Source organism: Tursiops truncatus, chromosome 1, assembly GCF_011762595.2.
Source record: "Tursiops truncatus isolate mTurTru1 chromosome 1, mTurTru1.mat.Y, whole genome shotgun sequence".
In the NCBI taxonomy this organism is placed as follows: domain Eukaryota; kingdom Metazoa; phylum Chordata; class Mammalia; order Artiodactyla; family Delphinidae; genus Tursiops; species Tursiops truncatus.
In genome coordinates, this window is record NC_047034.1 from 169,382,814 (window position 1) to 169,397,795 (window position 14,982).

At 57.3% G+C, this 14,982-nt stretch overlaps 1 protein-coding gene across 7 annotated transcripts in view; it reads left to right on the forward strand.

Annotated features, from left to right (window-relative positions):
* UBR4 (ubiquitin protein ligase E3 component n-recognin 4) overlaps window positions 1–3,546 on the forward strand; it is a 127,894-nt gene extending 124,348 nt beyond the window's left edge. For all 7 annotated transcript variants that reach the window (XM_033842279.2, XM_033842298.2, XM_033842300.2 and 4 more), the window contains one exon: window positions 2,042–3,546. In XM_033842279.2, the coding sequence (XP_033698170.1) occupies window positions 2,042–2,106 (65 nt within the window). In that variant the 3' untranslated portion in view covers window positions 2,107–3,546. The remainder of the gene's footprint in view (window positions 1–2,041) is intronic.
* Window positions 3,547–14,982: the final 11,436 nt, after the last annotated feature.

Consider the following 14,982-nt stretch of genomic DNA (forward strand, 5'->3'; position numbering starts at 1 on the left):
GTTTCCTGGCTTCTTATGACAGTTCAGAGAACTAACATGGAGCTTACCTGTCTTCTCCTGCCTTTCGGGGACTGAGACATCTTATGTCACAGCTGCCCCCGGGGAGGTGTGGAAGATTTCAACTCTGATTCTTAAGATAAATAGTAAATATCAAAAGAGAGCAAAGAACGTCTCTGCTAGTAGGTGCTTTGAAGTGCTCTCACATGAGACATCCTCAGACAGTTCCTCATCCCCCAGCTGGTAAAAATGAAGTCATTGTGTTACACAACAAATTTGTCATCCTAATTGCAAACACATTAAAATTTGTTTGGATTTCATAACCAAGCATCAGGTGACAGCAGGGGGAGGTGACTTGGGCCAGTGCTGGGAAATCAACCCAGAATTAAAAGTCCCGTGCGCTCTGAGGGTGTGGGCACTGCAGTCCAGCCCCCCATCACCACCGTCCTTTCCAAGGTAGGCTCCCAGAGCCAAAGCAGGGGGGAGCCGCACCTGCCTGACTCTTCTGTGAGCTTGTTTCCTTTTCCCTGACGGCAATTTTGTCAAGTGTGAAGAGCAAGGAAAAATCTCCCCAGATCCCCCTATCAAGAGAAGGTCGCCACTAGCATTTTCTAGTCTGTCCTCTGGGCACTGAACCCTCAAACGTTCGGAGTGATGCTCAGTGTGAATTCCTCTTTCTTCCCGGATGGAGCTTCCCCAAAGCTCCAGGCCTTTCTTCCAGTTTGGCCGTTTGTTGCGGTGGCCTCAGTGGAAGCCATACTGGACGGGCCTTTGCTGGTCTGGTGCCTCCCCCGTTACCTGTCGGTCAGAGGTTGCCACCGCTCACCACAGTTCCTTTGTTAACTTCACTAGATGCTCCCATGGGTGTCTTTTCAGCCTAGACATTTTATCTTGGCTACACTCCTTGCTTTCTTCAAGAGGTGGCCCCAACTGAGAGCAGGTAGCCTGTGTGTCTGTGTCCTCAGGGCCCAGTGCCTTACCTGTCACCCAGGGGTCTGGTGAATGTCTACAAAGACTGTCAATATGAATGTCAAAGTTCGAGGAAGAGGAGGAAGAGGCAGGCAGGGGAAGGAAGGTATTCACCTCTGTTCAGGGCTTTGCATCAGCCCTGGAGCAGGGAAGAGCGGGGGCAGGTCAGGTGGGAGGCCTCTGCCGCCTTCCACTCGAGCCCAGGCGTTTACGGCCTGGCTTTATTGCTTTGTTCAAACTGGTAGGAAATTTCAGAACATCCGACACACCCTACTCAAATGCAGGGACAAAAACACCTTCCAAACCAGCAAGAGCTGATGGGCGCCAGTCTTCCTGCATTAGCCCAGACTTCAGTTTGAGTGTTGCCCCGCCTCGGGGTTAACGACCCCGCATTGGTCAAGTGAGAGCCCTGCTTGTGAGGGAGGGATGGGCCGCAGGGGACCTGATGCTGATTGAGCGAGCACCTTCTGTGCCCTGGGTACTTTCACATAACTGGCCTCATCTAATCCCCAGGGTGATGTGACGAGGACTTGTCACTGTCCCCATTTGGCAGTGGAGGAAACGGAGCTCCTGAGCTCTGGCAGCTTGCCCCAGGCCCTGGACTAGGGGTTGGGTTCTTTCACCCTACCCTGTTCCTCCCAGCCCTCGAGGGCAGTGGAGTTAGCCTGTGTTTGGCCCCAGGTCCCTCTGAGAATCTGCTGAAGGCTGTAGACACTCTCTCCAGAGGACCCCCCCGCCCACCCTCCATTGCGCACTGAGTTTCAGTGGACTTACAGGCCCCTGCAGGGTCCATGGACCCGGGTTTAGCACCTCCGCCCTGGGGAGATCGTGAGCTGGCCGCTGCCACTTTAAACGCCTTTAATCCTGCCGCAGCGCCAGGTGTCGGAGCCCAGCTCCCCTCCCAGGAGAGAGTGTTTGCTTGGTGACTGTCTCTGCGGTCATCGCCGGTCTCCCATGAGCAGCTGTGTCTGAGCTTGTGGGAGCACAGTGTGTTTCCCGCGTGGACGCAGCCTCCGTGACTCAGGGGCTGGGGGCTGCAAGGGCCGCTGCTAAGCAGTCTCTGCCTGTTCTCCAGGTCTCTTATCAGAAATCACTGATCCGGAGAGCTTCCTGAAGGACCTGTTGGACTCAGTCCCCTGAGCACCACACGAAACGGCGGTCGACAGAGATGGAAGCTAGCCTGCCTCTGTGTTCTCCCCTCCTGTGTGTGATTTCCGCCACGGGTTGCTGCATCGTTGCTCCATCATTGCTCCTCCCTCCTCCCTCCCTCACTTTTCTTGGAGTGGCTTGGGGATTTTAGGCTTCCTGTTTTATCTGGTGTGTGTGGTGCACTAGCTATGAAGTTGTCTGTAACCCGAGCCGTCGAAGGACCTGTACATATCTAGGAGCCACGAGTTGTCCTGGCCAACTGAATACTTGAGTGTGCACATCTTGAGAAATAAACAAATGACTTAATACACATTGGAAAGGAAGGTGTTGCCTGTGCTTGAACCCCTCCTTAGTGACACTGGCCAAACACTTCTCCTTGACTGCACAGCCCTGTCTGGCGTCAGCAGGGAGGCCTGCGTGTGTCACATTCGCCGTCTCTTGGCGCCAAATGGAGCCTGTCTGTTCTCGGCCAGCAAGTTGGGGCACCGCATTTGACGGCTATGATCTTTCCTGAAACAAACGCCTTGGCTTCTCTTAAGTTTTGGCCTTAAGAGCTGGAGCCCAAAGACATGTGACTTTCTAGTCCTCTGCCAAAGGCCGGCTCAGCGCCGTCTTTCTACAGCAGAGGCATTTGACGGTCCCCTGTTAACTTCAAATGGGAAATCCTTTGGCGACTTCTCTTCAGTGTTGCCATGTTGGGAGAGGGCCTGGGGCAGACTTTGAGTGGCTGCCCTTTACTGAGCGCCTTCTCTGAACCAGCATCGATTGCTCAAGGCCACCCAGCCTGTAGCTGCCAGAGCTGAGGTTTGCGCCTCCGAAGTCGTGTCCTGAACCACTGTGGCAGCTGCCTCTGGGGGCCTTGAGACCTGCTTCCCCACGTTCATGGGCAGCAGCCCTCTTAGCGAGGCAGCAGGACTCCCACGAGCCTCTCCCCAGATTGTAGGGCAAGGCTCATCCAGACATGGCCTCGCGGGGAAGAAGAGCTCGATAGTGGCTGTCTCCTTCACTTCCCTGTGAGCCACTCTGCCACCTGCTTTCCCGAGTGACAGTGTCCCCTATCTTGACGTCCAGTTTATGTGGCTCACCCCTCAGGCCAGACCATTTGGGACAGAAGGGGCCTCTAGGTCCCTTCAGAAGACTCCCAGAGCCAGGACTTAGTGTGTCTTCCCCGGAGCCCCTGACCGGGCAGACACAAGCAGGAGTGAGTGTCGTGCTTGGGCTTTAGCCAGAGAAACAAGGGCAATTTGTTGCAAGAGCCCAGCTGGAGGGACTTCCCTGGCAGTCCAGTGGTTAAGGCTTCGCCTTCCAGTGCAGGGGGTGCAGGTTCGATCCTTGGTCGGGGAGCTAAGATCCCACATGCCTCGCAGCCAAAAAACAAAAGATAAAACAGAAGCAATATTGTAACAAATTCAATAAAGACTTTAAAAATGGTCCACATTTTTTTTTGCGGTACGCGGGCCTCTCGCTGTTGTGGCCTCTCCCGTTGCGGAGCACAGGCTCCGGACGCACAGGCTCAGCGGCCATGGCTCACAGGCCCAGCCGCTCCACGGCATGTGGGATCCTCCCGGACTGGGGCACGAAACCATGTCCCCTGCATCGGCAGGTGGACTCTCAACCACTGCACCACCAGGGAAGCCCACATCAAAAAAATCTTTAAAAAAAACCCCCCAAAACCCCAGCTAGAGGCAGGCAGGCCCTGGCAGACGAGAACATGCATGTGCCAAGTGCATAGGAGTGCACGGTGGTGTGGGTGGGCGACGGGGCTTTCTGAGCGACGGATGGGCTCGAGGGAGGGGGCAGCGGCCTCTAAGGGCATCAGGCGCTCACTCCTTTGTTCAGACCCCAGCTCCACCACCCTGGGTGTCTTCACAGTCTCCTCATCTGTAAAATGGGAATGTCGGTATCTACGGGGTCAGGTGGTTGCCACGTTTACGCGCGTTTACTTGGTTGCCATGTAGTAAGGAAATGGCCGCTCTTACTACTGATGAATTCATTTGCAGTCTGCAGAATCCTGGCTTTTTCTTTAACGAAGCTCCACGTCTCAGGTGAGGTCCAGATATGTCCAGCTTTGAAGGTGGATGACGGACCTTGGTCTCAGGCACACTTGCTTCTCACACTGAGCACAGCAAGTTCATTCCCTCTCGTAGGTCCATCATCTCCCGTTTTCTGGTCGTCTCCCAGGAGACATCCCAGGTCCACGTTACCATGTGGAGTTGCTGTGACGTAACATCCTAGCAGGGAATAGATTGGAACAGCTTCGTCTGGGACAGCAAAGGCAGCGGGGAGAGTAGGGGAGGGTGCGGGGTAAACAGGTGGGACTAGCCCTGCCTGCCGGGTGGCGGGCACTGATGGAGGCTGAGCCGCGCTCATGGCAACGCCTTGGGGCCTCACGCTTTGACCGAGGGCCTTCGGAAGCTTAACCACGGCTTGGTTCCTTGGGCCTGCAAGGCTGAGGTCTCCAAGGCTCATGACAAGGTGTTCACTTCTTTTTCTCTGCCCTTCATATTTTGGTTTCTTGCAAAGTCCTCAGAATTTTGGCCTCAGCCCAGTCGCATCAAGTCTCTTGCTTTCACGGCCACAGCTTTTCCTGGTATGTACCCCTGGTGCTTCCCCGTGCCTGCTGCAGTTGCAGGCAGGTTGCCGACACGGTGGCCGTACAGGTCTGTGACAGGCCCCAGAGCGGAGCCCTCGGCAGAGCTTGGGCAGGAGTGGAAGCTGGTCCAGGGCAAGAACTCGGCCTCCCCCAGCCTGCGTCCCCTGACAGCACCAACGGACATCGGGCAGAAAAAGTTAGTCCCTTCCTGTCCCGAACCATTTTCTGGGCTAATTGCTTCTTGGGTCCTTGTTTTTCTCAACAGGCAGCCCCACTGGGGGGGTTCAGATGGTTCCAGACTGGCCACACCTGATGATGGCCTTCCCCGCACACGTGCCCTCCTCTGCCCACCAGGCTGCTCAGCTCAGGGGTGGGGTGGGGCCTGGGAGCCAGGGCTCCAGGGAAAGGGCTTGGGGTCAGATTTGGGTTCAGAGCTGGCTGTGCAGCCTCAGTTACCTCTCCGAGCCTCAGTTTCTCCACATGTGAGATGAGCACACCTCATTGGGGGTCAGCCAAGGGAGCGCTTATGCAGCCCGCGGCTCAGAGGAGGCTCTGGAAACATAAATTGTTGGGGTTATGAACGAGGCAGCCCAAGAAGGGCTTTCACAGGCCTGGGTGGTGTTCCATCCACGGCAGGGCTCCTACAGTGACAAGAGCTGTTTGAAGGTAGTGAGTCTTCTATCACTGGAGTTACCCAGGCAGAGGCTGGGTCTTAACCACAGACGTGCCACATGGAGGTGGGGGCGGGGGCAGGGGATGATGATATCAAAAGTCACTTCCAACTCTAAGGCCGGGGCAGCGGGTGGGAAGTCCGGGGGCTTTGGAGTCAGACAGTCCTGGGTTCTGATTCTGCCTTCTTTACGCCTGGCAGACCCTGCAGGCCTCAGTAGGTCCCCTGTAAAGGCCGTGAGCAGTGCTGCCTCACAGGATAAACGTGACCATGTTTGCAAAGCGCCCAGCTCAGCGTAGGTGCCAAACACTTGTGGGTCCTGAGAAGCGTCTCGCTGATGTGGGAACGAGGCTTCCGAGGGGCCTTTCATGGAGTCCTGCTGAGAGGCCCCACCCTGCCCCCCGCCCTTGACTCTGGTTGTCCCCCAGCCGGTGGGGCAGGGCTGCAGGGAGAGTGGCTCATGGGCTTCTCAGAGTCTGAAGGGAACCTGGGGGAGGCAGCAGACCAGAGGAGAAGCACCCACCTTCCCGGGGTCCCCTCCCACAGCTCTGGAGGGGCCTTCTCCCAGAGAAAGGGGAGATGCTGAGGCAGCAGGAACCTGATGGGCAGGTCGGGCCTGGCCCCCGCCTTGCTCCCCTCCGTGCTGCGCTGTGCTGCCCCCGGCCTGGCTTGGGAGAGGACAGGATGCACCCACGGGCATGGGGGTTTCCATCTCATTAACTCCTGGGAGGGTGGAGGGTGGACGGAGATCTGTCCAATGAGCCACTCTGGGGGGAAACCAAGGCCGGGGAGGGACAGGGACTTGCACAGGCTCCTGGGTATCAGCACCGCGGGGCATGCAGCTTCACTGAGAAGCTGGTGGACGTGCCATTCAGAGGAGGCCCCAGATGTTTCCCTACATGGTCCTAACCAGCCGCCATGGGCCTCGCTCCGCGGAAAGTGCTCACGGGGTGTTTTGAGCCTCACAGCCACCCTATGAGGTTGGCACTAGAATCCTCCCCATTTTCCAGATGATGAAACCGAAGCCGCCCTGTCAGAAGTGGCCGAACAGGGATTTGAGTCCAAGTCCACCTGAGGCCATAGTCCACAGCCGTCATCTCTTTGCCACCTCGTCTCTGTGCTTATCCCAGCTGGACGCTCTCTTGGAAACATCTGGACTTGAGTGGCCGGGCCTGTGGGGGGCAAACAGGAAAAGCTCCCTAGTGCCCCAGAGGCTGACTTGGCTGAAAGAGGCTAACTGGTTCAGGGAGGGTGTCCGGGGTGAGACACATCTGGCTGCTTTCGCACCACCTGAGAGCCAGGATAGTTTGTACATTTTTAAAGGGTTGGAAGAAAAGCACAGAATATGCAACAGAGACCGTATGTGGCTCACAGAGCCCGAAATGTGACTCTCTGGCTCTTTGCAGAAAATGTTCACTGAGTCCTGCTTTGGAAGAGGGATCCACAGTGGGTTACGGTGAAGAGAGACGCAGACTGGGGGCCCCCGTCGCCCCCCGTCAGCCGTTCGAAGTCCCTAAACTTCCCCATGCCATCCTGTGCCTGTAGTCACACTGCCACGTGTAGATTTACAGCAAAACCCCACAGGCTGACCCCCTGCTTGCCCTCGGTACCACCTGCTGAAGACAGTGCTGGAGGTGAAACAAACGCTGTGACCAGTGACTAGGGTGCTGGTGTCGCCATGGGACGTGGAGGGGCTGAGAGGCTCGTGGCTGTGAGTGACAGAGGTCCGATGCGAACCGGCCTGAGTGGTTAAGGGGACCTACCGTCTCACCCAACAGCAAATCCAGAGGGGGACCCAGGAGTAGCTGATCCGGGGTCTCCGAGCGAGCACATCTTGGGCCTTGTCTGTCGGCTCTGCTCCCAGGCGGCGACCCTCCAGGTCCCACAGGGCTACTGCCCCCAGGGGTCCCTGTATCGCTTCCCGCCTGGCCTGACCACACCGGAGAAAGATGGGGCCTGCCTATCCCTGCATCAGAGCCTCGGGAAACCTCTCCCGGAAGTCCCCAGGGGTTCCCCCTCACGTCTCATGGGCCGAAGATGGGTCCCTGACCCATCTCTGTGCCAGTCCCTGTCAGGAGACAAGACAGCCCAGCTTGGCTCAGACAAAAGTGTCCCTCCCTGGGGCTGGACAGGGCAGGGACATGAATGCTCCCGGGTCCCCCCGAGCCAGAGGCAGGGGCGGGAGTGCTGTGCAGTGGGCAGCGACAGTGTCCAGCACCCCTCCCTCACTTCATCTGGTCCACACAGTCCACCTTCCTCCAGACACCCGGCCTGCCTGTGCCCCACGGCCGCTCCCACCCCCGCCGGCCCCCAACAAGTTCTCACATTGATCCTGTTTCTTGATCCCTGGCTCTGGTTTCAAAGTCTGGGCAGGCTGCAGGGAGGCTAGGAAAGCAAGGGCTTGCACAGCCTTCGTGGGGATTGAGGCGGGGCGCCCACGACTTACAGGTGGGTTCAGATGAATCAGAGGCCAAAAACAAGGACAGCTGTTTTCCCCCAGGTGGTGGGCCTGGGAAATGGGGGAGTTTGCGTTACAGGGAAGCTTTGGTGTCCCGTTGACCTGGGGTCTCGTCCCAGCCCCGCCAGTCACCAACCCCCTTGGGCAGATTGCTTAATCGCTCGGAGCTACTCATCCCAACAGCAGAGCTGAGCAAGATTACGACCACTAGGCCCCCGGCACAGTGCTGTCACGACCACACGGCTGTTATCAGGAGCCGCTGGGAGCCTGGCACAGGGCAGCGTTCGCAGACACATCCATGGAGGCCTCTCTGTGCCCAAGCTCAGGGCCGGGCCTCCAGGGGAGGCCAGAGGGACACCTCAGGGATGAAGGGAGAGGGTTGAGGCCCGGTGGACTGAGGCACAGGACAGCCGGGACCCTCAGGGAGGGAGAAACCACCTCTGGATGGGGGGGCGTGTGCTGGCGTCGGGGGAGGACTTCTTGGAGGAAGTGGCGTTTGAGACAGGGGTTCCTAAGTGGAGGGAGCAGAATCTCCAGAGGGGCCGGGACAGCTGTGGGGGAGGGTATGTGGAGGGAGGCCAGCCCCTGAGGGTCTGGGCATGTCTCACAGCCAGTGTAGGTGCTGCCCTGGGAAAGGCCTGGTGCCAGGTGAGTGGGCGGTGGACCCGGGAGGGGCTGCAGGTGTAGGGCGCAGCTGGGGTGCTGGGCGGCGGGGGAGGTGCAGGACTGGGAGGAAGGTGGCCTGGCCGCAGTGGACAGGACATGGGTCCGCGTGACCCAGGGCATGTCCCAGGCCCTGCTGGCCTGTCTCTAGCTTGAGGGGGTTGGACGAGACCAGGTCTTCTCCTGGTGCTCCTGGAAGCCCCCCAGAGGCTTAGCCTTCCATTTCTCCACCCACTCGGCTGCTCATTTCCCATTTCACAGATGGGAATACTGAGGCCCGGGTTGGGGGTGATAGAGGGACCTCGCAGGGCAGGACTCGGTGAGTGGTTTCCAGAGGCTGACGGATGCCTTTTTCTTTAGTTGTCTTTGTATTCCAGAAGATCTCCACCCCCACCTTTTCCCCACAACAGTGGCGTTTTGAAGAGCCCGGGTAGGAGGTCTTTTAGAATGTTCCACAGCAGGATTTGTCTGTTTCGCTGAAATGTCATTTAACTGGTTCTTCTACCTGCTCCTGTCCCATAACCAGAAGTCAGGTCAAGGGCTTGATGAGGGTCTCATTACAACCTCCCATCAAGAGAAGCCTGGGCTGGGGACTTTGCCAGCCCCTCCCTTCCGAGTGCCTGACTATTTGTGATGCCGTTTGACTGACTGCCGGCCACTCGAAGCCTCCGTTCCCTCCTTTGCCTGGTGCCCTCTGAGCACCTCCTCTGTGGCAGGCCTGGGGGACGGGGACAACTACTGGTCACGTCCCTCTTCAGCCTGCCGTGAAAGAAGGCTGTCGGTCCCGAGCCGAGGAGTGGACAGGAGGATGGAGGCCGTGACAGAGGGGACTTGAGCTGGTGGGCAGAGTGGCTGAACCATGGGGTGAGGGGCCGGGGTCAGGGAGGCTTCCTGGAGCGGCCCCCTGGGCTGAGTCCCAATAACCAGTGAAACGTAGACTGGGGCCGGGGTGGGGTGGGGGGCAGGGGAAGGAAGTTCCAGGCAGGACAGCAGAGAGGAAGGTGTAAGGGCCAGAAGCAGCAGGCCTCTGGGGGATCACAGGTGTGAGAGGGACTCAGGCTCGGCCCTCAGGAGGGCCGTGTGGCCCAAAGCCGGTGGCCAGGCGCCCTGTGACTGGGTGCCTCTGGACACGCCTGGCCACCCCTTCCCGAGGTGGGTGTGAGGCCACCGCCCAGGGTGGTAACAGCCTAGCTGGCTCCCTCCACCCTTCCATCCTGTCTCCACTGTGACATCTCTATCTAGAGTGGCTGCCAACCCTGCCTTCGTAAAACATGTCAAAGTGGCCCTCCTTCCCCTCCCCCAGCCCAGCCCCTGCTCTGGCTGGTCCTCAGGAAAGACTCGCTGGCAGAACCTGAGCGTTTCCAGGCTCCCGGTGTTTTGGCAAACGTAAACTTGGGCCTGGAAATGGCCCCTCGGGTTCACAGACAGGTCTCAGAAGGACGGGAGGGCTGGGAGCTGTGACAACGAGCATCGATACCTCCCACCCTGCCTTCCTTTGGAGTCAGGGGAGCCCTGCCCTCCCCGCCCCACCGCCAGGACGGCTGCCCCATCACTCTCTGTAGAGCCGGTCCCCTGGCCAGAAGGCGGTGATATCATCTCTTCTTGGGCAAGCTCCGTCTGCCAGGGTGGGGCCCCCACCAGGTAGAGGCTGGCACGTGTCTGGGCACCTGAGCCCAGGCAGGCTGGGGGGACAGGGAGGCAGCCACACAGCCAAGATCCTCAATTCTTGTCTCTTGGGATTTTCCCAGCCTGCCCTGGGGCAGGCTGCGATCCTCTTCTGATGGCCTGGGGCCTGGTCTCCATGAGGCAGGAATTCTCCTCATCTGTGACTCTGCATCCACCGATGGAGGAAGCAGAGAATTCTCTGTGTGCATGTTCCTGCGTGCCAGGGTGGGACTGGGGGCTGGGGCAGGTGCCCCCAAAAGGCAATGGGGCTGTGTAGCCTGTGAGGAAACAGCTGCACCCACACTGGCCTCTGTCCCTCCAACAAGCCAAGCCCTTTCCAACCCTAGGGCCTTTGCTCATGAAGAACGCTCTTTCCTCAGATTCTCTTAGCCTCTTTCGGGGTACTTGAGTCACATGTCACCTCCTCAAAGGGGTCTTTCCCAGCATCTGTCCAATATCGTCCCCATCTCTCTCTATCCTGCTGCCCATTTTATTGTCTTTGTAGCACCTGTCACGCTCTGAAGTTGCCGTATTTATCCACCTGGTTGTGTGTTCACAGCTGGCCCCCTGACTGCTCATTTCTTGATCACAGCCCTCTCTGGCTTGGGTGGAATCATCTCTGTAAGCATCAGCTCCCTGGCACCGCAAGATCCCCAGAGGCAGGAGTGCAATCGTGTTCTGCCCGTGCCCCTGGCATTGAACTAGGGAAACTGGAGGACATGCCACCAGCAGGCCTGCACTTAGTTTGCCCTTTCAAGGATGAGCACCTTAGGGAAACTGAGGCAGCCCTCAACTCATTTCTGTCCCCAGCCCCATCTGCTGGACCTGGGCTTACTCCTACCTGTTCACAGGTCGCAGGGACCAGGTGTTCGTTGTGCCTCAGTACGCCCAGTGCCCTGAGCCCAGTGGGGCTACGCAGTCCGGGTGCTGAATGAGCTTAATAGGAGAGGGAGGGAAGGAAGCCGGGGATGGCCGTGCTAAGGGCTCCTAGGCTCCCCTGGGTCAGTGGTTTTCACACCTTATTATTTTCCAGCCAAACTCTAAATGGACCACGCCACCCCGCCCCCAACCATCCCCCACCTCCGCCACAGGTGAAGAGAAATCCAAGGTCCAGCTCTGGGGACATTGTCTCAGTGGGAGCTGGTGGCCCACCTTCTTGGTATGTCCACCCCTCCCCCAAGGGGGCTGCGGCTCCACGGAGAACAGAATAGAGACCACTGGTCAGAAACAACGGTCTCACTTTACAGACGGGGAAGCTGAGGCAGCATCGTGAGCTGGGGGCCAGCCGGCCAACGTCACCCAATGACCTTTCCACTTCCGGTGGGCTTGCCGTGCCTTGGTAATGTGCGCCCCCCGACCAGCACTAGAAGGCATCTGTGCCTGGCCCATCCTTCACCAGGGCCACCGAGGGCTCACAGGGCCAAGGTCCTGTCTCCGATGGCCCCTTTTCTGTCTGTGACCTTCTCCACCCCCTGGGGGAGGGGGGTGGCCCCCCAGTATGCATCGGGAGGGTAAGGGGGTTCCTTCAGTTTGCTGGGGTGCGTGGAGGCCCCACCTGGCGGGCACTCATCTCCTCGCCTTACCAGGTGTCACGTAGCCCCGGCCGTGGCCATGTGGAGACTCAGGTCCCCTTCTGTGGAATTTGGGGCACAAAGGCTGTTCCCACCGTGGGAAGTGGCTTCCTTGGCTGACCAGGGAAGAAGTTCTGTGCTGAGCTCAGCTTGGGGCTGACTCACGCAGGGACCTCTCCCAGGGACCCGGAGGAGTCGCCTGGCCTGCCTGGGGCTCCCACGAGGCTGCCCGGTGGCTCAGGGCCCTGGACATGTGCCGGCTAATGAGTGTGCCTCCCGCCTGCCTGGCCAGCCCGTCTGCGACAAGGCTGAGCAGAGCCACAAGTGCCCGGCGGGGAGCCGCCCTCACTCGCGGGTGGGTCTTGGCCCTGGGCCTGCTGACACCAGGGTTTTGTCCTGCGCCAGTGCTGGGCCGGCCCGTTGAGGGGACCATCCATCCTGGGCGCCCATAGGAGTCACTGGGGACAAGGCAAACGAGGGCTAACCCCGAACAACACAGATCACCCCTTAGTTTGTTGGTCCCAATAAAGGGAGTGGGTGGCTGGGCTTCTAGGAAGAGAGGGTGTGGATACAACCTGCACTGTGGTTGGTGCCGCAGCCGCCCATGATGTCTGCCCCAGATTATAGCTCCGAGAGGCAGGGACAGGACTGCCCAGCCCTGTTGCATGCAACTGTAGCTACGTACCTGGGGTTCTCAGGAGAGGCCCGCGGGGGAGATGTGGGCCCTTCTGAGCCAAGCCATCGCTCGAAGAGGAGAGTGGAGAGGTGGGGAGTGCCAGAGGGGGAGGAGCAAAGGATCAGGCCTGGGTCAGCCTGGCCTGAGCGCAGTTCTGGCTCTGACACTCACTGGTTGTCTGATGCGGACTTTGTTCACGCCCCTTCCCCAGTCTGAGCCTCAGTTCACTGACTGTAAAATGGGTTTACTGATCTTTATCTCGTAGGGCTCTGATGAAGACTCAGCAGATTTGCTAAGGGCTTTGTGAACTGTAAAGTGCTGAAAAAATGGTGAGCTGTTTTTATTATCTGCCATAGGCAGCCGGATCACTCCCAGTTCCTGAATTCACCCCTGGGGAGACCCAAGGTCCCTTCTGAAGCCATGAGCTGGCAGGAGCAGAGGAGCTGGCGCACAGCCCAGCAGAAGGGCTACAGGTGGGGTCCCTGTCCTCCCTCCCCCAGGAGAAGCAGCCCTGGCTGAGGCTAAGAACCTCCTCAATTCCCTTGAGTTGGGAAAATTCACTTGGGAGATAAAGCGGGCTCCTTCTCGGGACTGTTTGGAGAATGCAGTGATCTTAGGGTCTGCATCAGACAGACTTGGGTTTGAATCTGGGCTTTGCAACTTACTAGCTCTGGGAAGGAGAGTGTTCACAGGGGTAACAGTGGCCCAGAGGACAATCAGAGCCTGAGCAAGGGGACAAGGATACCCCATGGGAGGGTGATCTGGTATGGGTATCAGAACCCAAAGGGGTGAGAAGGTCATCCACGAGGGGGGAGCCGGCCACAGCGGGTGTCGGAGCCCCAGCAGGGTATGGAGGGTGGCCAGAGCCCAAGAGGGGTGAGGAGGGCATCCCTGTGTGGGGGGGATGGCAGTGGTGGGAGACTGTTAACCTGTGCGGGGATTCAGCAACTTGGTAAATATTGTAAGGACCAAGGAAACACAGATTTTCACATCCAAGAAGGGAGTTACAGATATGGAAAGGGAGAGACCGAAAATGAATCCTGCGGCATTGGATTGGAAATTGAGGTATCAGTGTGTACTCATGGTTTTCAATATGAGAGAGATACAGAAATATAGATGTACATGTGTAAATACCATATAGTGTATGTGTGTGTGTAAATAAATGTGCTTCCTGTCTCTGCCCCCGGCTCTGTCTACAGAGAGGGCCTGGGAGTAGCAGCTCTCCCCAGTAAGAACGAGCCCATTTAGCACCCAGATGTTGGCTTCTGTATACCACCCTCCACTAAAGGAACTGGGGTTCCTTAGAGGCATGGCTGATTCTAGGGCTGAGGCGGGGAAAGTACAAGATGAAGCTGGAATGGCTTGTTGTGCCAGAAATTAAGGAAATACTCAAAGAATGGTAGACACGTGCCAAGATGCCCCAGGAACCACTTGAAGGGGCAACCACTGGCCAACTCTGGGGCAATTTGAGAATTAATGGTAAACAATGATAGTCATGGATTATAAACTGCTGAATACGATAGGAAACCACGAGTCCATCCTGCTATAAATAAATAAGTGAATAAATGGAGTTTAGTGAGGAATGGGATAGTTACCTAGTCTCAGAGTATCTCCTTCTTAATTACAAAGGGAGAAAGAGTCACTTGACAGTGGAGAAACCTGGCAGACACCACCTTAATCAAGTGACCCCAGTTGACATGATGGAACAAATTCAAAGCTAAGTAGGTGCCACGTGGGAGAGTCCTGCCACAAACGAACCCAGCCATGAGGAAACAGTAGCCAAACCCAAATGCTACAAAATAACTTACCCGACATCTTGAAAGGTGTCAAGGCCGTGAAAGGAAGGGTGGGTAACGCTGGTCCAGAACGAGGAGACCTGACAACTTAGGCCTGTGAACTGGGTGCTTTGGCTATAAAAGGCATTGCTGGGACGGTTGGGCGACCGGCACGGGGCCTGGGGAGCAGAAGGTAGCAGTGTTTCGATGCTGACTTCCTGACTGGACGGTTTTGCTGCGGTTGTGTAGGGAAGTGTCCTTGTAGAAGGTAAACACCAAAGAATCTGGGGTAATGGGGCATCAGGTCAGCAGCTTACTTTCCAAAGGAGCCAGAAAAAAAGTTCTTACTATTATACGTGCAAATTTTCTACCAGTTTGAAATTGTTTCAGAGCTTAAAAACTATTAGTATAAAAGCAGATGAGCAAAATAAACAGAAACAAGAAAAGAATTCCTAACATGAGACCATCTGAATGCAGCCCATAGGCAAATCCTGACCTAATATGTGCTCATCCAATGTCCGTAATTCTGCTGATGACTGTTGAGTGTCCTGCCTCTCCTGGCCTTGTCTTTTCTTTCTGCCCATCTCTGTCATTTCCCTCCCTGCTCAAACGCTGCTTCCTCCAGGAAGTCCTCCATGAAAATATCATTCACAATTGCTGGTAGCATAGGGAGTACGGGAGGGGGTTGCACTGGGTGAAACCCCATCCTCAAGCTCTCCTCCTGCCCTAACCTTCCAGCATCCTCTGATCTGGGTGTCTGCTCCTCTCCTCAGAGCAGGTGTCTTCCCAGAAACCA